The sequence below is a fragment of the Odocoileus virginianus genome, chromosome 1 (genome assembly GCF_023699985.2).
Source record: "Odocoileus virginianus isolate 20LAN1187 ecotype Illinois chromosome 1, Ovbor_1.2, whole genome shotgun sequence".
Lineage (NCBI taxonomy): Eukaryota > Metazoa > Chordata > Mammalia > Artiodactyla > Cervidae > Odocoileus > Odocoileus virginianus.
Window position 1 is genome coordinate 15,476,868 of NC_069674.1, and position 26,769 is coordinate 15,503,636.

The 26,769-nt window shown below is 51.7% G+C and overlaps 1 protein-coding gene across 2 annotated transcripts; it reads left to right on the plus strand.

The window, feature by feature from the left end:
* Positions 1–12,588: 12,588 nt before the first annotated feature.
* On the plus strand, positions 12,589–25,929 carry KLRG2 (killer cell lectin like receptor G2). 2 transcript variants are annotated; one of them, XM_070465137.1, is made up of 5 exons: positions 12,590–13,503; positions 18,542–18,643; positions 19,273–19,418; positions 24,492–24,595; positions 25,058–25,929. In XM_070465137.1, exons 1-5 carry the CDS (start codon positions 12,708–12,710, stop codon positions 25,176–25,178), a joined length of 1,269 nt encoding a protein of 422 aa, XP_070321238.1. In that variant the 5' UTR covers positions 12,590–12,707; the 3' UTR covers positions 25,179–25,929. The 2 variants fall into 2 exon arrangements, with proteins under 2 accessions (XP_070321241.1, XP_070321238.1); XM_070465140.1 differs by lacking the exon at positions 18,542–18,643 and having other exon boundaries at positions 12,589–13,503.
* The last annotated feature ends 840 nt before the right edge of the window (positions 25,930–26,769 follow it).

Here is a 26,769-nt window from a genome sequence, read left to right on the forward strand (position 1 = left end):
TCACTGAGCACCCAACGCCTGGCCTGGGCGGGGGTGGGGGGCGGGTGGGGGGTGGGGAGCCATTAGGATCTGGAATTCAGCTCTTACCTGATCGCAGAGCCATGTCACCTGGAGGAAAGGGCACATTTTTCAAATCCACCTCCTCTCTGTGAGCCTGCCCACACTGAATGGGAATGGTGGGGCTTTTCCTAATTCTCACAGATCGGGGCCAGCTGCAGCTTTCGAGGAGTTAGGTGACTCCTTGGAGAACAGGCTCCTGCATGGAGCCCCAGCCCATGACTCCCTGGCTTCTCTGGACCCCTTCTCACCTGTGTTCTCCCACAGGTAGAAATCCCTTCCCGAGTTGCTCCGCGTTTTAGCTGGAATGGCAAATCTTTTCCTGTGCCTGTGGTCTCCACCAGGGGGAGCTGCTGGGGAGTGTAATGTCAAGACTCTTAAATCTGTATTTGATCATAAGGTTTTCAGGCAGAAAACGTGTTTGCACCATTCTGCTGACTCTAGCCTAGCTCTTCAAGCCAAGCTGTGAATGGCTCACCTTCGTTTCTCTTGTTCCCAGACTATCTCAGACATACAGACTCTCTTCTGTAAATAGAAAGGTCATTACAGTTCTGGCGGACAGAGATTAAGGGGGGCCAAGAGTGAGTTTATGTTCCCACCACCTGGTCTGTAAAAATCTGTGTAGTTGAGCACTTTTTGATGATGTTTGAAGTGGGACAATGAGGCGTTTCCTTGTGGCCTACCAAAGGCCCAGGTCAGTGTGTTTGCTTCCTGGGGTTTCTGTAACAAAGTATCATAAACGAGATGACTTAGATCCCCAGTGTCTGGGATCTAGTGCCTGATGATCTGAGGTGGAGCTGACATCATAATAATAGAAATAAAGTGCACAGTAAATATAGTACCTTGAATCATACTGAAACCATCCCCTCCCCAGGTCCATGGAAAAGTCTTCCATGAAACCAGCCCCTGGTGCCAAAAAGGTTGGGGATCACTTGCTTAGAAAACAGAAATGTCCTGTCTCACAGTTCTGGAGTCTAGAAGTCCGAGATCAAGGCATCAGCAGAGTTCGTCCTTTCTGAGGGCTGTCAGGTAGAATCTTGCCTCTCTCCTGGCTTCCAGAGGTTTGCTGGCCATCTTTGGTGTTCCTTGGCCTGTAGACACATCTCCGCCATCCGCCTTTATGTTCACATGGTGTTCTCCCTGCATGCATGTCTGTGTCCAAATCTCCCCTTTTTCTGATGGATTAGGACCTTCCCCAACAGCTCAGTGGGTGAAGAATCCCCCTGCAAAGCAGGAGACACAGGAGGTGCTGGTTCAGTCCCTGGGTTGGGACGATTTCCTGGAGGAGGAAATGGCAACCCACTCCAATACTCTTGCCTGGAGAATCCCACGAACAGAGGAGCCTGGCAGGCTGCAGTCCATGGGGTCGCAAAGAGTCGGACATGACTGAGTGACTAAGCACATACGCATACACGCAGGGCCCATTCCAATGACCTCACCTTAACTAATTACATCTGCAAGAACCTCAGCTCCAAATAAAGTTACATTCTGAGCTACTAGGGATTAGGACTTCAACATAGGAATTTGTGAAGGACACAGTTCAATGGATACCATTAAGATCTCCAAACAAGATAGCATTAAACCCCTCATCTTCTCCTCCATTTCCATGGTGATGGGAGGAGGGGAGGCTGGAGGGACAGAGAAATTCAGCTCATAAAAGTTACTAGAAAGCTTTTCTTTCTCTGTCAGGTTGGATTCAGAAACCTGTCTGATCTCCAATAAAATCTCTTAAGATAAACAAGCCAGACAGTCTCAAATTTATGTGTCTCCAGACCCCAAAGCAAAGGGAGGCTTTGTAGCCCAAACAGACCCTGAGCTGTCTCAGCAGCCAGAGAAACATAAGTCTATGAAAAGCTGGCCTCCTCGGCCAGAGCCATCATCATCCTTGCAGGAGGTTACCCCTCCAGGTTTTTAAAATTATACCTTATCTTAATCATCACAGTGAAGGTCTCTTCAAAATTAGCCATAGCTTAAATGCCTGTTTCAGTCATTGTATTTTGCTTGCAGAAATGGCACAGTTCTGGCTCAAAATCACTGTTTAGTTCTCAGGCACAGTGGCCAGACTGGCTCTCCTGCTGTCTGAGTCAGGGTATTTAAATTTGCTATGTATGATAGTCATGTAATCCCAGTTTGGGGGTCTGAGGAGACAGGTGGAAACCAGCCTTCCGATGGCCTATGAAAGAAGCTTCATGGGCAAAAATGCAGTGGAATAGATAAGCCAGATAATTAGAGCTTCAGCCTGTAGACCAGGGGTCCTTACCTTGCTGCTCATGGGTGGGCTTCAGGGAATCTGTGACCCCCTCCAACACTGAAAACTGCAAAGTGTATGTATTTTACTAGGGAGAGTGTTCCCAGGATTCACTGGAGAGTCAAAGGAATCTATACATAAACCAATTAAGAAATACTGCCCTAAAAACTCCCATCCCCTCACACATCTTTACGGTAAATGAGTAGATTCAGTTTTCTTCTAAAGCATAGACATTCATCGTGAGATTGGGAATTGATCTTGACCATGGTTATCTCCCGATCTGAACCCCGAAGGAACTTCAGGATTGTGTCTGTGGATCTCTAACTTGGATTGGTGCAGGCTAGGTTCTGTGGTCACAGAATGGCATGTAGTGTGGTCCCTGTGGCCTGGGTTCTCTGATGGGTCCCCAGGAATAGTAGTGTCTGTTCCTTTATAGAGAAAGATGGACCTTGATGGAGTCCATGAACTCAGTCCCAAGACTGACAGGGATGTGAGACCCTTATCCTAGAAGTTTGCCTCTCTAGAGGGTTTTTGTTCACATCACCCAGAGCTGAGTGACTGATGACTTCTACTTGACCAAAGATTCACAGTGTTTGTATTTAGGCAGCAGCTGGTCCTGCTCTCCCTGCCTGTCTTTCTCTCTCTCTGTCTCTCATTTGTCTGCCTCTCTGCCACCACTGTGTGTGGGCGCGCTCAGTCCTGTCTGACTCTTTGCAACCTCATGGACTGTAGCCCGCCAGGCTCCTCTGTCTATGGAATTTTCCAGGCAAGAATACTGGAGCGGGTTGCCATTTCCTTCTGTAGGGGATCTTCCCAACCCAGGGATCAAACCTCCCTGAGTCTCCTGTGTCTCCTGCATTGGCAGGCGGATTCTTTACCCCTGCGCCACCTAGGAAGCCCTCTGCCACAACTCTTACCATATGATAAATAGATAAATGAAAGATAGATGTTAGATAGATAGCTGTATACCTTCATGGTACATGGTAGGGAAAGTTCTCAGTCTGCATTATTATAAAATATCTAGCTTTCCCTGCCAGATTTATTTTACAGAATTAAAAGAAATTTTAGAAAGCCGTCTAAACTATTTTCCTAAATAGATTTTCTTCACAGCCAGAGATCTCCAATAGTCTCCCCATCAGACATCAGTTTTTCATTAACTGATGACTTTGACTTTTATTTTGGGGAGAGAAAGCCTCGTTTTCTACTTGCCTGCATTTTTGTTCTAACGTCTTCTAGAAAGCTGGGGTGTTTTGATGCACATGGACCTGCACCTGGGAATATCTCCACCTCACTCTGTGCTGTGAGCATCTCCATCCAGCCATCCCTCTCCTTGTATTTGAGGGCTGGCAGCCAAGTCACACGCATCACGGGTACAGGACTGGGGAGGGTCTGCACAAACACACTCACTGTTTGGAAAGCATCTGTACGACATCACCGAGAGCCAGGTCTGATGAAAACCCACTCCCCAGCTTAGTCTTCCTCACGGGGGTTAATGCCAGTGTGTCACACTGTCACGTGCTCCTGGCCTTCCCTAAAGGCCATAATCATTACCAGTGTTATTAACCTGGGCAGGGAAGAGCCTCACAAGGCCTGCTTCTGTGGCCATGGGGTGTCCTGGCATCAGGTCAGCAGGGAGGAGAGGGGGCCAGGATTTGGGGGCAGTGTGTGGAGAATCCCTTGGGTCCCGGGGCTGCTCCCTCATGAAGGGGGTGGGTATCCCTAGGGGTAGGGTCACTGTGTAAGTGTGAGGCCCCTCTTATTTCTCACATGGAAAGTCCTTGAGGATGTGGGGCCCTTCCAGTATCTGAGGCAGGTCTTGGGAAGCACCACCTGTCTTGAGGTGGGTGGAGGGACCCGGGACAGGTGGAGGCAGGGAGAGTGAGCCCTTGGAGAATGGGGATGGACCGGGGCCTAGGAGGGCAGGTGACTCCATGCCTGAGATGGGCGGCCCCTCATCTCCGACTGACAGAAGTAACCAGGGCAGTTCAAGCCTGTCAGAGCCAAGTCTAGGCCTGAAAGACGGTCAGGGGACCCCCTTGCGGGCTGTGCGGTTGCTGAAACCTTTCATCTCGCCTTTTTTGTCCTGAGTGGTCCTGGGCTGCCTGCTGTCTCCAGTACCACCATGTAGCCTTGCATCAGGCCACACTGGAGCAGCCCACCCTCCTGGGAAGACCAGGCTGTTTGTCCTCACCGAGGTCTGCACTGTAGGACTTGAGAAGATAGTTGGGGTCTTGCAGGGAGAACCCCACATCTTCCACTGTGGTCACTTACCCCTGGGGCCTGGGCACAGCTCAGCAGCGGGTCTCTTGACCAGGGTGTGCTTCAACAGTGCAGCTGTGAACTCCCCTGGACTCTGATGTGAGCGCAAGCCCAGCATCTCATCACCTCTGCTCCTGACAGCACGGAAGAGACAAAGCGGATGGGTAGGAATGGTCTGATTCGAAGTTAGCCACCTCGGTGTCCCATAGACTCACTACCAAAAGAGAGGTATTCTTCTGCTTCTTCCTCGCGGTTGGACTTTTTGTCCTAGAAATTGAATTGTTCCTAGCCCCAGGGGAGAGTTGAGTGCTTTCATTTTTAAAAGCCTGCCTAGACTCATAAAATAATCATAACACAGGAGGTTTTGGATAGAGGAAGACTCCATGGACTGAGTCCAAAGAACAGCCCGAGGCTGGAGGAGACTGGGTGGGGACAGGTGTTCCCACAGTGCCTGGTGCCTGCCCTGGAGGGGCAGGCAGGGGCAGGACCTCAGCCCGGGGAGGGCAGGAGTGGATGTGTGTGGGGCCATCTCTGGGAGGCGCGGCCCTGGGAGGACGGCAGGGAGGAGGGAGCCTGTACCACAAAGGCCGGATTTGTCAGGGTCTTTAGAGAGACAGAAACATTGAGGACATATGGTTTTTGTCTGGTTGCTAAGTCATGTCCAACTCTTTTGCGACTCCATGGACTGTGACCTGCCAGGCTCCTCTGTCCATGGGATTTCCCAGGCAAGAATACTGGAATGGGTTGCCATTTCCTTCTCCAGGGGATCTTTGCGACCTAGGGATCAGAACTGCGTCTGCTGCATTGCAGGCAAATTCTTTACCGCTGAGCCTCCAGGGAGGCCCATTAGAGACATACATGTATATATATTTCCTATATATGTATATTTTTTTTCCTGTATGTATAATTATAATCAGGAGCCGGCTCATCCCATTATAGAGGCTGAGCAATCCTCTTCGCCCCTCCTTGTCTCTTTCCACCCCTGGTCTCCTGTTTCCTGCACCTGCCCCCATCCAGGTCTTTCCACGTATGGAGCCCCAGACCCCTAGAGGTCAGCTGCAGTGGGGACATTAATCCATAGGAGAGCTGGGTCTGTCCCACACGTCACTGTGTATTCATCAGGGTTCTCTGTTCACACAGGTCAGTCACTTACAGGCCTGAGTGCACAGCATCAGTGTGCTGCGTTGTAGGAGAATGGATTCTAGGAGTGGAGCTCCCAGCAAGGGAGGCTCTTTGTTTCAACACGCAGGGAGCAAGCAGCCGATGACTCAGGGAGCTGTTTTCCTGCCCTGTTACGGCACCTGAGTCTCGTGTGAGCCTGCACGCATCCGGGGGGACGTTTTCTCACCCCGCTGCAGCCCTCCCTGTATCTGCACACCTAACTGAAGGCCACCACGTGTTCCTCCACCAGCTCCACACTCATCCCTCCTCCAGCTCAAGTGGATCCTCCACCAAATAACTGAGGCAGAAGCAGGACGCCGTGTCACTCCCAGCCAACAGCTACTGTCTCAGAGAGCAACAGAGATAAGATCCGGGTGAGGAGGTGGCTGGAGGAACTTGAAAGTAAGTAACTGCCGAGTGACTGGGTCAGCTCCTTCACCTCCGCCTCAGCCCGTGACTTGCAGGGAGCCTCCAGAGACCCGGAGAGAAACCTCTGGGGGCCGAGGCAGGCAAGAGGTAGGAAATGGGGAGAGAAGCTGTGTCTGGGTTCGGAGATACACGACCGCATCCCGAGTCTCCCACTTCGCAGTCGTGTGACCCTGGCAAGTGCCCCAACCTCTCTCACTCTGAGTTTCCTGTAAAGTAGGAGTTTTAGTAATTTTAGTGTCTTCTCCACAAGGTTATTAAGGTGAAGAGTAAATAGACCTCACAGCTGAAAGCACTATACCAAAATAAACTGACTGGATCCGAGTTCGAAACTAATTGGGGGGATTTAAACATGGTCTCTATAACAGCATCTGGTGTGGAGTACTTGTTCATTTCTTGGCACAAGGATGGTCCATACTGTGCTGAGTCATTTCAGTTGTGTCCGACTCTTCGCAACCCTGTGGACGTAGCCTGCCAGGCTCCTCTGTCCATGGGATTCTCCAGGCAGGAACACTGGAGTGGGTTGCCATGCCCTCCTCCAGGGGATCATCCTGGCCCAGGGACTGAACCTGTGGCTCCTGCGCCTCCAGCATTGCAGGTGGATTCTTCACTGCTGAGCCCCAGGGAGGCCAATGGACCTCCGTAGAACACTATATTCGTGGGTGATAACATGCTAAAGTATTTAGCCACAAGTTTCTCGAGGTCTGAAGCTCATTCATGTGGTTCAACACCAACAAAAAGTACATTTGTGTGGAGAGAACCACAAAGCAAACATGATGATATGCTAACCGTTGGAGGCTCTGCAAGTGTTCGTGTTCACTGGGTGTGCTTTCATTTTCCTTAATGTTTAAAATTTGTCAAAAATTGGCAGGGGGTGGGGGGAGGGAGAAGAAATGAGACAAGATACGTCAAGCATCCCGCCCAGCACCCATTCAGCAATGTTTATTTCATAAATATTCATAATATGTCACCAGGGGTAATGTCAGCAGAGAACCGTAGAGGGGCCTGCCAGGTACTGTCCTGGGGATACAAAACAGTGGCTGCTAGAGGGTCGGAGACAGACATTAAATGACAAAACAAATATATGAACACGTTGGCCCAAGACAGTGCCGAGTGCTATGAAGACAGTCACAGGTGACGGACCGGGGCCCCAGGGGTGGAAGTGCCACCCTGGCTTGGGGGCTCCTGAGGTTCTGAGCAGGTGGAATGTGAATTGAAGATGGACCGTGCCAGTGAGCCAGCCGTGCGGAAACCTCTCCCTCCCCATCTGAGCATCCGGCCGGAAGGGCTCAGGATGCCGCAGGGGGTGACATCAGCCAAGAGCCAGGGCTGGGCGTGTTTGCTCCCTCTCTGGGAGCAACCAGCTGTGGTTTGGTTTACACTCAGACAGGCCAGATACCATCAGCCTCCTGGAGCAGTGAACTCTGCGGTTTGCCAGCAGGTGACAAGGGTACCGGCTGGGCCACTTCCTGGAACCAACTCGTGATCTGGAACGGGCCTCAGAGGGAATCTCCGTGGCCCTCTTCACTGAGGTTGTCAAAGATACTTGTCAGCAACGCAGTGAACAAAGCATGTTCAACCTCATTCACGTCTCAAGAAATGCAAGTTGAAATTTCACCCATCAGATGAGTAATGACTAAGAAAATATCAAGTCCAATGAGAGAGGGAACATCATAACAGATTCCACAGGCATTTGAGGGAGGTACTTCCCCATGGTCCAGTAGTTAAGAATCTGCCTTCCAATGAAGCGGACACGGGTTCCATCCCTGGTTGGGGAACTAAGAGCCCACATGCGGCAGAGCAGCTAACCCACTGGCCCCAGAGCCTGCATGCCGCAGTTAGGACGCGATGCAGCCTAATAAATAGATTTTAAGATGCTTAAATATTAAGGGAATATTTTGAACAATGTTTTGCCAATATATTAGAAAACAGGCATGAAATGGACAAACTCCTTGAAAAACACAACTTTCCCAAACTGACATGATGAAACAGAAAATCTGAATATTGTAGTCCTATATGTATTACAGAAATTGAATATCTTATCAAACTTTTCCTACAAACTCCAGGCTCAGCTAAGTTTTACCAGTGAGTTTTCTTGCTTCTCCTGTATTGGCAGGTGGGTTCTTTACCACTAGCGCCACCTGGGAAGCCTCTTTGTCTCTAGAGAGCTGCCCAACTGGGAGTTGTGACAACTCCCAGCTCCAGGTCTCTTAGAATCAAGTGCCAAATTCCTGCAAGGGACAATCTGATTGGCCCAGCTGAGTCAGTGGTGGTGAACGGTCAGGGTAAGCTGTCCCCTGGACAGGGAGCCATCTGAACTGGAGACACTTGTATTGGTTTCCTAGGGCTGCCATAACAAAGTACCACAAGCCCAGTGGCTTAAACAATAGAAATCTATTGTCTCACAGTTCTAGAGACTGAAAGTCCAAGATCATGGCATCAACAGGGCTGGATCCTCCTGAAGGCTGCAAAGAAGAACTGGTTCCAGGCCTCTCCCTGAACTCTGTGGCTTGCCAGCGATCTCTGGCATCCCTTGACTTGTAGGCACTTCACCCCGATCTCTGCCTTTGTGTTCACAAGGCGTTCTCCCAGTGTGCATGTCTGTATTCACACCTCCCCTTTTCATAAGGACACCAGTCATATTGGATTAGGGGCCCACTCTACTGTAGTGTGACTTCATCTTAACTAATTACCTAATTTCAGATAAGGATACATTCAGAGGCTCTCCGGGTTAAGACTTCAACATATGAGTTTGGGGCAAGACAGGGTTGTGGGACAAAATCCAACCCATGGCACAGCTGTTATGGACAAGGTCAGGAGAAAGATCTGGGCTGGAGAGAGAGCTGGACACTCCCTGACATGATGGCGGGTGGAGAGCTCTGGGAGCAGACTCAAGGAGGAGCAGCGGGGCAGTAAAGGAAACCCAGCAGAGTGTGGGGCTCGGAAAGCCACAGAGGCATGGGGCATGAGGCTGAGGCAATGACTGACAATGGCAAGAGCTTCTGAGAGGTAAGAGGTACTGAAGGATGTCGCTGGATCTGGTGATACATTAGGTTCTTGGCAAAGAAGGCTGGCAGACTAGCGAGGGCTGAAACAGACCACAAGTGGTTTAGGAGTGCTTGGGATGTGACAAAATGGAGAGAGAGGGGCACAATTCTCTTGTTAAAGAAGGTTGGTTGTTATGGGGAAGGAATAGATAGGGTGTTGGCTGGAGGGGATTTGGGGTCCAAGGAGGCATGTAGAGCTTGATCATGTTTAATGATGATGGGAAAGAACCAGTTGAAAAGGGAGAGACTGAAGACAGAGGACAGACTTCCCTGGTGGTCCAATGGTTAAGAATCTGCCTAGCAATGCAGGGGATGTGGGTTCGATCCCTAGTGGGGGAACTAAGGATCCCACATGCCAAGGGGCAAATAAGCCTGTGCACATCTCAACCGTGGAGCCACATACCACAACTGTAGAGTCTGGGCACTGCAACAAAATGATGTGATTGAAGATCCTGCTCTCCATAACTAAGTCCCAATGCAGTCAAATAAGTAAATATATTTTTTTAAATAGGAGATCGTTGTAGTGCAGGCTCCTAAGATTTACCCACATGCCAGGCACACAATCTGTGCTCCATAGACAGTGGTGAACTGAAATTATGACTGCAGACAGAAGGGGATGGAATCCAGAAAGCAGGTTTGAGGGACAGGCCAGGCTCGCACTCTGCTGCCCTAGGTCCCTCCACTCCTGACCCCCTCAGCACCAGTGCCCACCACCAGCTTCCCACGAGCACTGTGGTCTACAGCTCAAATTCAAGACGGAATCCTGAGCGCCTCTGAGTCTGGAGCTCAGCCTGGGCTGGTGGCTGTGGCCAGGGGAGCTAAGTCTTGGAGTCACCCTCTGAGGAACTGTGTCACCGTGAAACACATCATGTTTTCCTCGCTGACTCTCTCTGAGTCAAAACACCTGGAAGATAAGAAGCCTTTAATTTTTATAAACTACATATGTGATGATCATCATCCCAGGTGAATATATTTAAGAGGAAAGCAAGTCAGGAAACTTCCCTCTCAGCTCCAGTCCACACTGAAAATGGAAGAGCAGTCCATCTCAACAGGGATAGCGGCTGCCCCTGAGAGGTGACATACAGGTACAGAAGTGAACTTTTCTTTATATTTTATATACTTGTTGAACTATTTTCATTTTTATAGTAATCTTTACTAGCACTAAAAAAACCTACTACTAATATATGCCATCTCTTTAAAAACTGAATATTTATGTAAGAATATACATACTTTTGGAGAAGGAAATGGCACCCCACTCCAGTATTCTTGCCTGGAGGATCCCAGGGACTGGGGAGCCTAGTGGGCTGCCATCTCTGGGGTCCCACAGAGTTGGATACGACTGAAGCGACGTAGCAACAGTAGCATACATACTTTCCAGTAGTCATGTACAGATGTGAGAGCTGGACCATAAAGAGGGCTGAGTGCCAACAAGTTGATGCTTTCAAACTGTCGTGTTGGAGACTCTCAAGACTCCTGAGAGTCCCTTGGACAGCAAGGAGATCAAACCAATCCTAAATGAAATCAACCCTGAATATTCATTGGAAGGACTGATGCTGAAGCTGAAGCTCCAGTACTTTGGCCACCTGATGTGAAGAGCAGACTCATTGGAAAAAAACGTGATTCTGGGAAAGATTGATGGCAAAAAGAAAAGGGGGTGACAGAGAATGAGATAGTTGGATGGCATCACTGACTCAGTGGACATGAGTTTGAGCAAACTCTGGGAAATAGTGAAGGACAAGGAAGCCTGCTGTGCTGTAGTTCATGGGGTCCCAAAGAGTCAGACACGACTGAGCAACTGAACAGCAACAAATACATACAATAAATACCTTCTCTTTCAAGAAAGTGGAAACATTGCAGATCAGTTTAAGTCTCCTAGACAACCCCTGCACCCATCCTCCAAACAACCTACAGCAAAATCCACTAGTATTATCACTTTGGAATGTATCTTTCCATATCTTTTAAAATTCATTTTCACAAATATATATGTCCTCACATTAAATATATAGCCTGAGTTTGGAAGACATTAAATATAATGTGTTCTCATATTGTGTTTTCTTTCTGCTGGACTTTTTCTCCCAGTCATTTGTCTCCAGGGAGCTTCCTTTCTAGTAGTTTAACTGCCCTCCTAAGATCCTGCCCCTTCACTGCCTCCTTTCTTCTTTACCCCAGGAGTAACAAGTCTGTGGTATTTTCAGATGCTGTTCCCAAGACTACTCCAGCAGAAGTCGCTGGAAATAGAGTTGCCTGGTTTGGTGAGTAAAAATATAGGAGGCAGGGACTTCCCTGGAGGTCCAGTGGTTAAGACTCCACCTTCTGATACAGGAGGTATGGATTCAGTCTCTGGTTGGGGAACCAACATCCTGCATGCTACACAGCATGGCCAAAAAAAAAAGTGAATAAAATCACATTTAAAAAAATTAAAATGTAGGAGGTAGGTTAAATTTTAATTTCAGATAATGGAGCACTTGGGATGTACTTATCCTTAAAAAAAAAACAACTTTTATTTATCAGAAATTAGAATTTAACTGAGTGGACTGTTATATCTGCCAGCCCTGGGGCTGTACTGTGCCATACAATGTGTGCTAAGTAGCTCAGTGAAGTCCCACTCTTTGCGACCCCATGGACTGTAGCCCACCAGGCTCTTCTGTCCATGGTATTCTCCAAGCGAGAATACTGGAATGGATTGCTATTTCCTACTCCAGGGGATTGTCCCGACCCAGGGATCAAACCAGAGTCTCTCATGTCTCCAGCATTGACAGGCAAGTTCTTTACCACTAGCACCACCTGGGAAGTCCTAGGGCACTTGTTGAAAATTGCCCTCTTTATCCCCTTATGAGATTCAGTAGGTCTAGGTGGAGTCCGCCAGGAATCTATATTTTTTAATGGTATTTAGATTTCTGGCCCTGGTGAAAATACGCGTTTTCAAGCTTATTAATCTCCCAGTCTTTACTGAGTTAGCACAGTGGGAGTCGGGCCTCCAGAGTAGATGTCCCTGCGACTTCTGCCTTGGGAGTGACCTCTCAGGTGTTCCGCTACTTCCCCCACCACGTTGTCCGGATCTCAGCGCTGCTGCTTTTCCACAAGCAGGCCCATTCCCTTTGGACCCGCTGATTTTACTGAGGTCCCAGGATTTCTACAGGCTTGGCCAATCGCTCTCCGCCCAAGCTATAACTCTCAAAAATCAGCACAGTCCAGAGCGCTAGAGGGGGAAATGGTTGGGGTCAAGGACAGGAAAGAGAGGAGTCTGAGCTCTGGGATCCCCCTTATGAGTCTTCCCAGCTCTGTCTTTCTGAGTAAAACCTCAGTCAGTCAGACGGCGGGCCACGGCCAATCCCAGCGGGGCCCTTGGGCGGGCTCTTGGGAGGAGGAAGTGGGTGTGGCGACGGGGAGGGGCGTGGCTTGGCCGCTTAAGCGACTCCTCTGGACCAATCCCAACCCGGGAGGAGAAGCTAACTCCCTACCTTGCTCAGGTGCGTCCCGCTCGGCATCTCTGCTGCTCTGCGCACAGGATGGAGGGAGACCGGGAGGCGCGGGGGGCGTCGAGGGAAGACCAAGCCGGGGCCGAGTTCGAAATGGAGTCCTTGGGATGCCAGGTCCCGGAGCTGGAGCAGCCGCAGGTCCCCGCGGAGGAAAGACGCCCTGAGAGTCCCGAGAACAGCTTGAGTCTGACCCCCGCCAAAGAGGCGGCGGGCGCGGGCCAGGACCTGTCGGGCGGGAAGATGCTGCCCTCGCCTCGCCCCGCGCCTCTGCGATTGCTGCCACCCAGCCTGGGCTATGGCGCCTTCCGCCGCCAGGCGTCGACGGGCCCGGAGCCGCCGTCTCCGGGCTCCGCCGCGGCCGAGCAGCCCCGGGACGGCGAGGCGCCGGAGGCCGAGCTGATACCCAAGGCCGCTCCGGGTGAGCCAGCTCCGGGCACCTGGACCCCGGTGGAACTGCAGGTGGACGTGCGCGTGAAGTCCGTGGGCGCGGCCGGCGGCAGTCGCGCGCCCTCGCCGGTGCCCTCCACGCGCTTCCTCACCGTCCCGGTGCCCGAGTCCCCGGGCTTCTCCCGCCACACCTCCCCCGCGCACACGCTCCTGCGGCGGACCCCGTCCCCGGGAGGCACGTGGGGCCGCGGCACGCCGCCCGCCGCCTCCGGGACTGAGCGCGGCCTCGACGCCGAGGGCTGCGCCAGTTCCGCGGAGCGGGGCGCAGAGTCCCCGGGCTCCCCCACGTGCCGCTGCCGCTGCCGGGAGGACGCCGTGCTACTGCCCCACCCCGAGCTGTACGGCGACAAGAAGATGTCCCGGATCATAAAGCGCGTAGGTAAGCGCGCGGGCGCCGGGAGCGCTGCCCGGTGGGGGTTGAGCCACTGGGGCGGAAGAACCCCCACCAGGCGTTTCTGGCTTACAGCCAATAACTTTACTGTCTACGTAATTATAATTCAAATTGTTGGTAGTAAAAAATAATAATAATAAAACCGCTATTCTCCCTCCCTGACCCTCCAAGAACTTTCGCGTTCCGTCTTAGTGTGCGCAGCATCTTTGAGAAGTAGGGGTGGAAGGAAGGAACAAGCGCGAGGAAGGCTTTCGGGATCACGTGACGGTGGTGGCGACCGGGTAGAACAACCTAATCCTGGCTCTGGCTGGCCGACCTCTCTAGGCCCGGGGTTCCTCTTTCCCTACCATATATTAGGGATCACCTGGCCCCTAACACTCATCCATTCAGCAGCTACTGCGTGGGGACAACAGGCCAGACTGGGCGGGGGTGGGGGAGGCGTGCCCCGCTGCGTGGGGGTTTGCAGTGAAGAAGAAAGATCCTAAATATAAAAATCCTGGACACGGAAGCAGAAGGGAGTGGTTTGTGAACTTGAGGGCATGGGAAAGCTTCCTTCAGCCAAGTCTTGAAAGCTTAAGGAGTTGCCGGTGGTAGACTCCTTCTAGGTAGAAAGCCAGCGGGAACAGGGACCCCGTGGAGCTAGACACAGGCACATTGCTAAAAGTTTGGCCAGCGGAGAGGAAGGACGGGTCAGCTGGACAGGCTCCAAATCGCAAGGGGCTCTATACCGCAGGTGGGGCGGGTGGGGGGGGGGGTTGTTCTTGGACATGGTTCAAGAACTCGGACCACTCAGGGACTTGTGCAGAGTTGGGTGCCAGCACACTTTCTGCATAAGTGTAGTCGTTTTCTGGTGCTGCTGTAACAAACTGGCACAGACCTAGAGGGTTAAAATGGCACTAATTTATTATCTTGCAGTTCTCTAAGTCTGGAATCTGATGTAGGCTCAGGGGTCTAAAGTCCAGTTATCAACCCCCGTGATCCATTCTGGGGGCTTCAGGAGATGGTTGTTTTCTTGCCTTTTCTGGTTTCTAAGGGGGATCGAGTTCCTTAGCTCATGGTCCTTTGTATATTCAAAACCAGACAATGTCTGCTTGAAGCCTACCACTGCCATCTTTGACTCTCCTGACCTTCTGTCCCCCTCTTCCATTTATAAGGACCCTTGTGATTACATTGGACCCACCCAGAAATCCATCCCAAGGTCAGCAGATAAGAAGCCTTAATCCCCATGCACCTGTAACCTAACATATTCCCAGGTTCCAGGGGTTAAGACGTGGACATCTTTGCTGCCATGCTGTGTGTGTTCAACTGTGTCTCACTTGTTCCAACCCCATTAACTGTAGCCTGCCAGGCTCCTCTGTCCATGGAATTTTCCAGGCAAGAATACTGGAGTGGGTTGCCATTTCTTCCTCCAGAGGATCTTCCCGACCCAGGGATCAAAGCTGTGTCTTCTTTATTGGCAGGTGGATTCTTTACCAGCATCTTTAGGGGGATGTTATTCTGTCTACCATGAGTCTATAGCTTTTTATCAGATTAATAATAGAAGTTGCTCAGTCATGTCCAACTCTTCGTGACCTGATGGACTGTAGCCTGCCGGGCTTCTCTGTCCATGGAATTCTCCAAGCAAGAATACTGGAGTGGGTTGCCATTCCCTTCTCCAGGGGATCTTCCCGACCCAGGGATTGAACCTGGGTCTCCTGTGTTGCAGGCAGTTTCTTTACTGTCTGAAGGGTGGGGTGATAAGGAAATGACTAGAAAGTGGGCTCTGACAGCACTGTGGAGGAAGGTTGGGACAGGGATGAGGTTGAAGGAAGGCAAACATTAAGTGATAGCAGTCGTTCAACAAGAGACAATGAAGAGATGATCTGTGGCAGGGATGGGAGGGAGGGTTCACGAGGTAGGATTAGTGAGCAAGGCCACTGTGCCCATGAAGATGCGCGAACAGGAGGAGTGGGGATACCTTCCAAGTTGCTGATCTGAGTAGTGGAGTGATGGATTCATTGGGTTATCCTTCCAGAGTGGAGAATGGGGAAAGAGGTAGGGAAGAAATAAGCAGGTGTGTTTGGGAGTTCCAGGTAGTGATGTCATTTAAAGGAAGAGGAGTCAGACGTCCCTGGCAGTCCAGTGGTTAGGACTCCAAGCCCCGACTACAGAGGGCACAGATTTGATACCTGATCTGGGAATTAAGATCTTGCATGCCATGCATCACCAAAAAACAAAAGGAAGAGGAGCCAGTCACAGACTGGGAAAGAAAAGTATAGGTGGTAGGAAGAGAATCAGGATACAAAGAAGCCGCAAAAGGCGAGAGTTTGAGGAAGGTGTGGTCGGCAGTGTCCTGGGGAGAGGCAGACTTGGGGAGTGCTGCCACGTGGGAGCAGTGCTCTGGGCATGAGGCAAGGTACCTGGGGGCGTGGGGATGGATCTTGAAGGTATAGGGGGAAGACACCTGGCAGAAAATACTGCAGGGTGTACATAGACACTGGTGCTTTGGGCTTGCTCTCTGGGAAGTGTGGATCAAAGAACTTTAAGGTCCCCAGCACCTGGCTGAGGCTTGGTCTGAGGGAGGCTGCCTGGATGAGGAACTCTGCATGTGGTTTCTGCCTGCTGTGGCCTTTACCAACCTGGGATCAAGCTAGTGACCTCAACAAGAGGGCACTCGAGGGCACAGGCTGGGGGACTTGCCTAGGCCCCCAGCACAGTAATGCTGCCAGCCAGCTGTTTCCATGTCCCCTCCTTGAGAACCCGGGAGGGCGGAGGCCACTGTGGAGAGAGTTAGGGGACATACTGCTTTGTCTCTTCACTGCTTTTGGGGGGGGCAACTGTCCCAGAGGCGCTGGCCCCATGTAAACTGAAAATCCCAATGCAGGGAGCCTGAGTTCAATCCCTGGTCAAGGAACTAGATCCCACATGCTGCGACTAAGACCTGACACAGTCAAATTAATAAATATTAAAAAAAAAAAAAAAGACTCAGGAAATGTTCTCTATGGCAGCATGCAGCCCAGAAGAGAAGTCGCTTTTTGCAGACAGCCTAAAACTGGGGGGACAGCTGGATCCTCGGATGGAGAATATGCCCCCTTAGGTGTTGGTTTAGAGTCACCCAATCTGGTCCCAAGGCTGGATTAGGTGTCTCTATTCTGTGCTCCACGGGCCCTTGTGCTGCCCAGCTCAGCATCCCTCTTGTGAGTATCCTCAGGATTCCCGAGCCCTGCGGGGCACAGCTGGTAAACAGCCCACATCTCACCAAATCTCCAACACCTGGCAGTGCTCTGTGAATCAACACTCAATGAATGGCACTAACTTCAGAGTGTGAGCATGTGTCAGGAACGCTTCGTCCCCAGCCCAGTTAGGGCAGGAGAGCAGCAGTTGGATCTCAGTGGTTGTCCAACCCACTGGTGCCGGTCGCATTGTGCTCAGCACATCAGGTGTGGAGGATAGGAGGAAACAAGAGTCCTGACCCTGCCCTCTGGCAGTCCTTACTCTGGAGAAAACAAAAGGGCAAAAGGGCCTGGCAGTCTGCGATGGCATGGGGTGGGGGTGAGGGTACATTCAGAGGAAGAATGCTCTCAGTGTCTGGAGGAAGTGGAGCCGAGAGAGTGGTGTCCAGCATGCTTGAGCTCAGCCAGAGGGACAGAGGCCACCAGCCAAAGTAGACTGACCTGCAGGTCGCTCAGTGGCAGAAGCCCTCTAAGTCCTCTGGTAAGCTTTGTATTTGGAAGTGTGTATTTTAGTTTTTATGATGACCCTTGGCTGCCCCAAGTGAATAAACTATAAGTCCCCCCAAACCGGCTCTACCCCAGCTGTGGGATTTGACTACAGGAGGAAGCAGGTGGTGTTTCAGTTGTGGGGCAGGAAAGGTAGTCAAAATATAGAGAATGACAGTGGATGAGCAGTGAAGAAAAGCAGCAGAGGGTATGACACTGAAGATGTCAATACCTGATACAAAAAGGGAATCGGACAGTGGGAATATACAATGTACGTGGCTTCTTTTTTCTTAATGGAATTAGTCTTTTCAAAAGAATGAAATATTTGCCGCAGACTTCTGCTTATAGACTTTGGGAAACATGACTGATTTCCTCACACTGATTATGCAGCATTCCTGACCCTCATCCCCAAGATCTGGGTAGGTCTGGGGTCCCCTGCAGCAAGATGTTTTTGCTCTGATTGATTTCACACCTGAGTTGTGGCCGAGGTCCCATCCTGAGTGCTTCAGATGCATGTGCCTTTCTGGGTGGAAAGCTGCTTATAACTATCGATGCCTGTGAGCAAGCATTGACTGTGTTTTATTCTCCAGGTGTCCCCCTCTGGTCTCCCCAGTTATTCTGTCTACAGGGCAGGATATGACATGTGAACACGTTCTATCTCTGAGTCCTTCCTCTCTCCGGGAGTGACCCCATCTTCCTTTCCCCTCCGCAGCCTCTTTCCAGCCATCTGGTCCCCTGGTCCCCGAGTGGCTGACAGCTCACATTTGTCTAGTACTCTGCAGCCTGCAAAGCGCTCTTTGCCTGATGCTTCATCAGTGGTCTCCAGTGACCTGGAGTGAGAGAGAAGAGGCAGGTGTGATTCCAACATTAAATGGGACAACACCAAGAACACTTGAGGGGCCCACGGAGTCAGGACTTGAGCTTGAATTGGAGGGTCTGTTGAACTTTGAATCTAGCCCTGGGCCCGCCCTCCTGTGAAATTTTATCTCCTGGCATCTTTGCCTGTCCCGTTAGCAACCTGAGCGCAGGGACCTTGCCCCACCCTCGGTGTTGTTGGTGCCTTGCCTCTAGTGCACATCAGGTGCTCCATTCATTGTTGTTAGCCACTCTCTCACTTGAAGAGAATCTCGTGTCTCCTAGTTATTAAAGAAGTGGAATATCTTCTAGCAGTTTTCTCCCAAATATGAAGTTTGGACCTAAGTTGAATGGTTTACCCTGGTGTTATGGGCCGAGGGGGTGGGTGTTGAGGTGGGTGTGATGCAGCATGGTCCTGAGTTGCGATGATCTCCTAACCTGTGTCTCCTGGTTGTCCCCTCCCCTTCTCCCAGGGCTGCCCATGTACATGAGGTCCCTGCGCTGGGCCCTGGCAGTCATGGCCGTGCTCCTGGCGGTGTTGGCGGTGGCCGTTGTGGCCCTGGCCTCGAAAACAGGTGTGGATCTTCTTCCTCACCATCACCCCTCTCCTCCCCGTCCCCCATTCCCTTTCCTCCCCTGCTCCACCAGCAGGGTGTCTAATCCTTCCAGGTTCTTTATGAAATTAGTAAAAGACATCCCCAGGGACTTTCCTGGCTGTCCAGTGGTTAGGACTTCGCCTTTCAATGCAGGAAGTACAGGTTCAGTCCCTGGTTGGGCAGCTAAGCTCCCACATGCCGCGCGGCCAAAAACCCCAAACATGAAACAGAAGTAATGTTGTAACAAATGCAATAAAGATTTTAAAAAATGGTCCAAATCCAAAAAATCTTTTAAGAAAAAAAAGACATCCCCCTGGGCAGATGCACAAAGATAGGGGGCTCAGTGAGCAAAGGTAAGGGATTAGAGCTCCTTCAGGGTGGATGCAGCTTGTGCATAAGCCTTCCCGGTTCTCGCCCCGCCCCGCCCCCGTGCTCGCCCCGCCCTCTGTGCTCGCCCCGCCCCCCGTGCTCGTTCCCCTCTGCCCTTCCAGGCTCACCCGCTCCATGATCCGCACCTGCCCCCTGATATTTGAACATCCATACCAACCCTGAGCAGTTTAAATTCTGTACAGTTTACCCTGTGCTCACCTCCGGTCTCCGTGCCGCAGGGACCAGATGCCGACCATGCCCCCCGGGCTGGATGTGGTCCGAGGGGCAGTGCTACTACCTCGCAGCCGAAGCCGAGGCCTGGGAGACCAGCCAGGCTTTCTGCTCAGCCCACCACGCTACCCTCCCCCTGCTGAGACACACCCAGGTGAGAAGGGGGGAGGTGGGCAGGGGAGGGGCATGATCCGAAGACCGTAAATATACTTGCAAAGAAAAAGTACTGAAAGGAAGTATACTAGTGGTTATCACTGGAGCCACAAGTGATTATTTTTCTTCTTTCAAGCTTTTTGGAAGGTTCGAGGTGTTCCACAAATAGTATGCTCTAGAAGTAGGGGGAAATGCTAGCGGAATGGTAGCCCAAGAGATCAGAATATAATGGTTTCTGCCCGACCCAGCCTGGCTGGGTCTGCAAAGTGAAGGCCACTGGGAACTTGGTGGGTCCCTAGAGAGTGCCTGGAGCTGATGGAGGGTGGAGGGTGAACTGGGCAAGGACTTAGCAGCCCATCTCCTGAGACCCACTCAGCGTAGCAAGTGTCATCAGAAAACTGGTGAAGCAAAAGGTCCCTGCCTTTCAGCCTCCCTTACATCAGACAGGTTTTGTCCACAATGACTTTGGATGTCACCTGAACAAATGGCCTCCCTGTGACTGGGGTCCTCCAAGAGGGGAGATGGACTGAACTACCCCAATTGCAAATGGATCTTAAATTCTTTTAAAACTTAGCACATATGATCAATCATTTGTGACATAAGTGTATATAATCAGAAAATATATCACAAAGTTTCGATCAGCCTTTTTCAAAAATGCCCCTTGGAAATAGACCAAAGTGAAGACTTGGGTCTCAAGCAGTTAAAATCCTGAATATGCTGGTTGTGGAGCTCTAGAATTCTCCCGAGTTCTGGATGAGGGCCAGAAGCTGCAGAAGGTACCGAGGCGGAGGTGGGAAAGAGCAGCTGAGGACAGGCCGGCGGCTGATAGAGGGGCCAGGCCAGCTGGCAAAGGCTGGGCTCACAAAGGCTGGGAGGCACGGACCCCTGGGACACGCCAAAGTGCCAGTAGTACACACAGCCCGATGATAGACACGGCTCATCTTCCTCAAGAGGTTAAGAGGAAAGGAGAAAGTTTAAGTGCTTCACAAGTGGCACTAGTGGTAAAGAACCCAGCTGCTAGTGCAGGAGACACAAGATGCACAGGTTTGATCCCTGGGTCTCGAAGATCCCCTGGAGGAGGGCATGGCAACCCACTCCAGTATTCTTGCCTGGAGTATCCCATGAACAGAGGAACCTGGCAGGTTACATTCCATAGGTTGCAAAGAGACACGACTGAGGCAACTTAGTTTGCACACACGTGCCATCAATCATTCACTAGCCACTGGTTTAAGATCAGCTTGGTTTTGCAAGGGTGGGGAAGGAAGAAGATTCTTGAAATGTACACACCGACTGTAAGCCACATCTTGAGTGCAGAAAGATGAAAACACGAATAGATATCATAGGATTCAGAAAATCATATAGCTTAAAACATTCAAATATTAACACAGAACTGTTTGAAGGCAAAAAGTAGAATGGTGGTTGCCAGGGGGAGGGGGAAATCAGAGTTGCTTCATGGGTGCAAAGTTTCAGTTGGGGAAGATGAAAAAGTTCTGGAGATGAAGGGGGCAGTGATTGTCATATAGCAGTGAGTGAACCTAAAGCCTCTGAGCTACACAGTTAAAAATGGTAAATTTTATGATACCAGTTTTTAAAGAAGAAATGTATGGAAGCATGGTAAGTAATTTACCTTAATTTTAAGATGTAGAACATAAGCTTTCAGGGAATATCAGAATCACATCCCCCACCCCCACATTGGTAGCAAAATTGGAGACATACCAGCTAGGGACAGTGGAGCCCCAATGTCAGTGTCACCCTTGCAGAGCTTTGCTTTGAGCTGTAAGTTACTCCAGAGTTTCTGTACTTAGTTGCTCAGTCGTGTCTGACTCTGCGACTCCGTGAACTGGAGCCTGCCAGGCTCCTCTGTCCATGGGATTCTCCAGGCAAGAATACTGGAGTGGGTTGCCAGGCCCTCCTCCAGGGGATCTTCCCGACCCAGGAATCGAACCCAGGTCTCCTGAGTGGCAGGCTGATTCTTTACCATCTGAGCCACCAGGGAAGCCCCCCAAATTTCTAGAATTTACTTTTGTCTCTAGACAGTGCTTTTCCCACACCACAATTTTTGCTAACAATGGGATCAGGTTAGTGGAGTCTGAGCTGCAAGGAATGGAATGGGTGGAGCTGGGTGGGGAAGGCCCAAGGAGAGAGCCAGATGGCCTGGGGCTACGACAGAGAAGGGCAGGATCACCTTGTCAATGCCAAGCATCAGATGAGGTCGTGTATGTTGGGGCCAGACATGAAGCTTTACACAGCACCCAGCAGACTGGAGACTCATTTAATGAGTGTGTACTACACGCCCTTGGCTTTGTGGACATGATCTCAGGCCTCATTCAAACATCTCCCCCACTTTACAGAGGATCATACTGAAGCTCTGAAAACTCAAGGAACTTGCCTCGGGTCACGTAGCTTGCAAGTCACAGAACCAGAATTTGAGTAAGGGGCGGCCAGGCCCCAAAGCTCTCCTCTGCAGTGATAGCCACCTTCTCAGCACTGGAAGAAGCTCCGAGATCTGGTGATCAGGCAGTGACTGCTCCCAGGAGGTTGGGGCTGGGCAGCGGGAGGCCCAAGTCTGCTGCAGCCACAGTTGCAAGATGCTTAGGGCTGCCCTGCCCTCTGACTCACAGCTCAAAGCCAGCCCAGGTTCCTTCTCATCCCCTCGAAAGCTCCCACCCAGCCCTGCCCCTGGGCCCCGGCCTGTGGAGTCCAGCCAGAGAGGAAATGAAAAGCCCAGGAACGGCTGTGTGTGCCTTGTGCAGTCTGGTCTTCTGGTCTTTGGGATTTCAGAAGGGGTGAGGTTGCCACCCCTCAGTCTGCAAGTTCTTTCAGGTTCCTTTCCCAGCTGTTGACCATCTGATGTTCCTGAAAGGGGTGGGTGGGGGGTGGGTCTGCACCAACACCTCTGGGTGCAGGGCTGGCCTCACAGCTCGCCTGTTACCTGTGGCCCTTGCTGGTTACTGGCAGGGACATGGGGGCTGGGGTGCATTTTGTTGGGCTGGTCTGCTGTGTGCTGGGCTCTCACGGTCAGTGATCGATAGGGCAGGCCCCCAGTCCTCACCAAGTTCACTGATACAGAGAACTGACAAGTTCGGTGTCTCATACCGCGCTCCAAACTATGAAGGTTGTGGTGATCCAGGGGAGGGGTTCAGTGCAGTGTCCCTACAGAAAGTCACCTTTAAACTGAGGCCTTAAGGACAAATAGGAATGTCATCAAATAGGAGTGTCATCAAGGGGGCAGGCATCATTCTGTGCTTCCTTTCTGTGGGTTTTATTTTTTTTTTGGCCACACTGCACAGCCTGTTGGATCTTAGTTCCCCTACCAGGGCTTGAACCTGTGCCCTCTGCAGTGAAAGTGCAGAGTCTTAACCACAGGACCGCCAGGGAAGCCCCTGCGCTTGCTTCCTAATCCCCAAGGTCAAACACAGAACTTTTGTCTCTGTCATCCTGAACACTGGTAGAGAGGAACTAAGCCTATGTCAGATGTATGCCAGGCCACTTCCTGTCATCACTCATGTGTGTGCTGCTCAGCGTGGTGAGCGCCATGGGCTTGCTGGCATGGTCTGCTTTTTTCCACTTGGCGTTATTTCATATTTACATTTTCTTGCCTAACTGCGTGTTCGGTGTGCCTGTCATCTTTAAGAGCACTGTAATTTTCCATCATGTTGATATCCCATAATTTGCCTAGTTATTTCCTGACTGCTGAGCATTTGGGTGGTTTCCATTTTATCTTTATAAATAGCAGCAGGAAATTTTTAGAATGTTCATTTTCTCTCTCTGTTCTTGGATTTCTTCCCCAAAGTGGAATTACCCATCTGAGCATTAGGAACCATGATACCGCTCTTGTGACATAGCACAATTTATGTTCTGGAAAGATTGGGCTGGCGTGGACAGCTGCCCCACCCTTCCACCTTCCAGTTCCCTACACCAGGGCTTAGGATATGGAGACATCTTTTTTCGAGTTGAAGATTTTTCTTTAAATTGGAGGATAATTGCTTTACAATGTTGTGTTGGTTTCTGCTGTACTCTAACGTGAGTCAGCTTTAAATATACATCCATCCCCTCCCTCTTCAGCCTCTTTCCCACTCTGCCCCCTCAACATTTTTAAACACAGGTTTTTTTGCTTTAATTCATTGCTAAAAACATCATAACATTGAGGACAAGTATTTAAAAGAAAACGTCTCCAACAGCTCTCTGAACACCCTTGTTTTGATTTTTGTTGTTCCTCGTGTGTCTGTGTCCAGGTGTACACATTTTTTTATTCTTATTATCAGGCCACAACTTTAATTCAGCTTTTTCATGGACTGTAACCCCTCACATACTATAACTTTTCCCCATGTTGCCCCATGGATTTCACACTCACCCTTATTTTTAATGGTCCTTCTTTAAAACATCTTTTATTGATTTTGGCTGCACTGGGTCTTCATTGCGGAGCAGAAGCTCTGGAGCATGAGGGCTCTGCAGTTGTGGTTCTCAAGACTTAGTTGCTCCTTGGATGTGGGATCTTAGTTCCCCAACCAGGGATCGAACCCTCTTCCCCCTGCATTGGAAGGTTCTTACCCAGTGCACCCCAAGGGAGTCCCCTTTAAAGTATTGGTCGTACCAATACTTTCCCGAGCGGATGTAATGTAGTTTATCATTCTTGCTGGCAACTGTCTGTTCCCTGACCACCTCTGCAGCCTCCCACCCAGCAAGGCTACTTGCTATCTATCACCTGGGTTTCTTTGTAGGCTCCCAGCTTTCCCCATCCCTTTCACCGTCTTCTCGGCGCTTCCTCATTTCTCCTCCTGCTCAGTACCCATTGTGCATTGCTCGTGGGGATGGAGGATCACATCCACTCTCCCCTTGAAGGCTGAGTGGGGGTTGCCCCCGTTTCTGGTCCCCAGGCCTGACCACAGTGCCTGTTAACCAGCAAGCATCCAATACAGCTTCCCACTTCCTGGCATTTGGGGAGAGATGAGTCACGTCTCTGGATTGGGGAGCTGGGGACTTGTGGAAGCGGGGTGGGGGGATGGGGGGATGGAAGCCCAGGTGAGCCGTACCAGTGACCCAAGAAGAATGACCCGCTGCTTTCCTCCCTCAGGATTTCCTGAGCAGACACCCGGTCACCAAGTACTCCTGGGTGGGAGCCCGACGAGGCCCCCAGGGCTGGCACTGGATCGACGGGACCCCCCTGCCACCCCAGCTGTGAGTGACCGTGGGCCTGGGTGGCTGGCCCCTCTGTCCCCAGTTTGCTAGCACCGGGCCCCCCATGTGACCAGCGTGGCATCACAGCAGCACCAGAGGGACCCGGAAGCCTTCCCCTTCACCTGTCCCCAGGTTGAGTCCTCTCCCACCCCCGCCCCTTCTCCATCCCCCTCCTAGGATGGGTTTCTCAGTTTCACTTAGTCCCCTTCACCCCATACCTTGTTGGGTCCCCCATGCCTTTGCCCAAGGACTGTCACCCCCTTCTCTGGATAAGGGGTGTGCCTCTTAGAGAGGTTTGGTGGTTTGCCCAGGGCCGCCCGGCTGACACCTGGGCAGGAGGGGGTGCGGCCCCCTGGCTCCTGCCCCAGGGCTCTTTCCCGACCCCGGGCTCGGGGCGGCGGCCGCACAGGCCAGGAGGGCCCGTGCTCCTGAAGGCCTTTCCGTCCTCTCATCCTCCCTCAGGCTCCCAGAGGAAGACCAGGACCAGCCGGACCTCGAGTGCGGGCGCCTGGAGGGCGGCAAGCTGGTGGCTTCAGACTGTGCCTCCCCCAGACCCTGGGTCTGTGCCAAGGGGACCAAATGAATTGGGCTTCCGCCTGCCCTGAGTCTGCTGGGGGCATGCGGCCCCTGGGGAGGCCAGGTTGAGAGTTGGGGCAGCCACCTCCCTGGACCCGGGTGCCCAGGTCTCCCCGCTTGGTGCTCGACGGTCCTGCCTCAGCGAACCAGGGAGCGGGTCCCGGGGCAGGAAGATGGGGTCCGCGGGAGAGGAGAGCCGTGGCGGCCCTGAGGCTGAGCCCCGCACTGGATCTCCAGCTGCTGAAGTGCATTTGCTGTGACCCTGTGTTTTTTTTTTTTTTTTAAAGCATTCTAAGCCTGTTTCTCCTTCGTTAAACCAGCCATTCCCCATTCTCTCACGTATCTGCTGCCTCACAGGTGCATGCCCTTTCAGAGAACAGAGGACTCACAGGTGATCCCAGCCTGGGTTCTCCTCGAGCCCACGGAGGGAGGCTCCTATTTCATGCCTGGGATTTGGCAGCAATTGCTATAAAGACCCTTTCCAGGCGGTCAGACACATACACCGCGTATGGAGGATGGGGCAGGAGAAGGGGCCGCCCTGGAGGAGAGAGGAAGCAGGTCCCGTCCCTGCCCCAGGAGCCGGCAGAGAGTAAGGTTCTTTGTGCAGACCAGCATCGGGGGGGTTGCTGGCGGGGTTTCCACCCAGCTGATGCCAGAGGTTGAGAGGACGTGGCGAGGACAGAGCCATCCAGGGGGAATCAAGGGAGCACCCCCTCTTGGTTGGTGAAGTTGCTGCAAAGCTTTGGGTCTGAGAAAAAGGAATCAGAAATGTGGGAAGGCGTGAGGCAGCCCTGCCTCTCACAGCCACGGGGACACAGCCTGGAGATGCCCCCCAGTTGAGGTTCAGTGAGGGGTCTTCGGGTTGAAGGGCATGGCAGCAAAGTGGGGGGAAGGGAGAGAGAAAGTGTGTGTGTGTGTGTGTGCATGAGCATGCACACAGGCTCACTCAGTTGTGTCTGACTCTCTGCGGCCCCATGGACTATAGCCCACCAGGCTCCTCTGTCCACAGGATTCTCCAGGCAAGAATATTGGAGTGAGGGGTGCCATTTCCTCCTCCGGGGGATCTTCCTGACCCAGGGATTGAACCCACATCTCTTGCACCTCCTGTACTGGTAGGCAGATTCTATACCACTAGCACCCCCTGGGAGGCCCTTCCGGGCTGGAGAGGCTTCTCTGAAGGAAAGTAACTACCTGCCCTTGCTTATGGTGCCAATCAGGCGCAAACCAACCTTCCTCTTTAAAGGCAGACCCGGCGCCCGAACTCCTCAGAGAAAGCTCGAGTTACACTAAGAGCCTGTACAGTGTGTGGCTGCCTGGGAGAAAGGGGTGGAGAGCCTTGAGAACACACCCGACAAGCAATAAAAATCTTAGAAACACGCTGGTGTTTCTCATGACTTCCTTCCAACTACAAATTAGCCCAGAGCTTGATGACGTGTCCCAGTTTAGCTCTCTTCAGAGCCCTTCTCGGGGAACGTTCTGGCGTTGGCAGGCTGGTTTCACGTCAGTTTCGGGGTCACCACCGGCTTGGGGCTTCTGGGCTCAATGCCACTTGGACTCACCTGCAGTGCTTCAAGGACCCAGGTGCCCAGGGTGGGTGG

What these genes read in the sequence shown, in the direction of transcription:
- KLRG2 (XM_070465137.1), top strand. Translation starts at nt 12,708, where the DNA reads ATGGAGGGAGACCGGGAGGCGCGGGGGGCGTCGAGGGAAGACCAAGCC. An exon ending in CCGGATCATAAAGCGCGTAG is followed by an intron (nt 13,504 to 18,541) that starts GTAAGCGCGCGG and finishes CCCTTCTCCCAG; the next exon opens with GGCTGCCCATGTACATGAGG. An exon ending in ACCCCCCTGCCACCCCAGCT is followed by an intron (nt 24,596 to 25,057) that starts GTGAGTGACCGT and finishes ATCCTCCCTCAG; the next exon opens with GCTCCCAGAGGAAGACCAGG.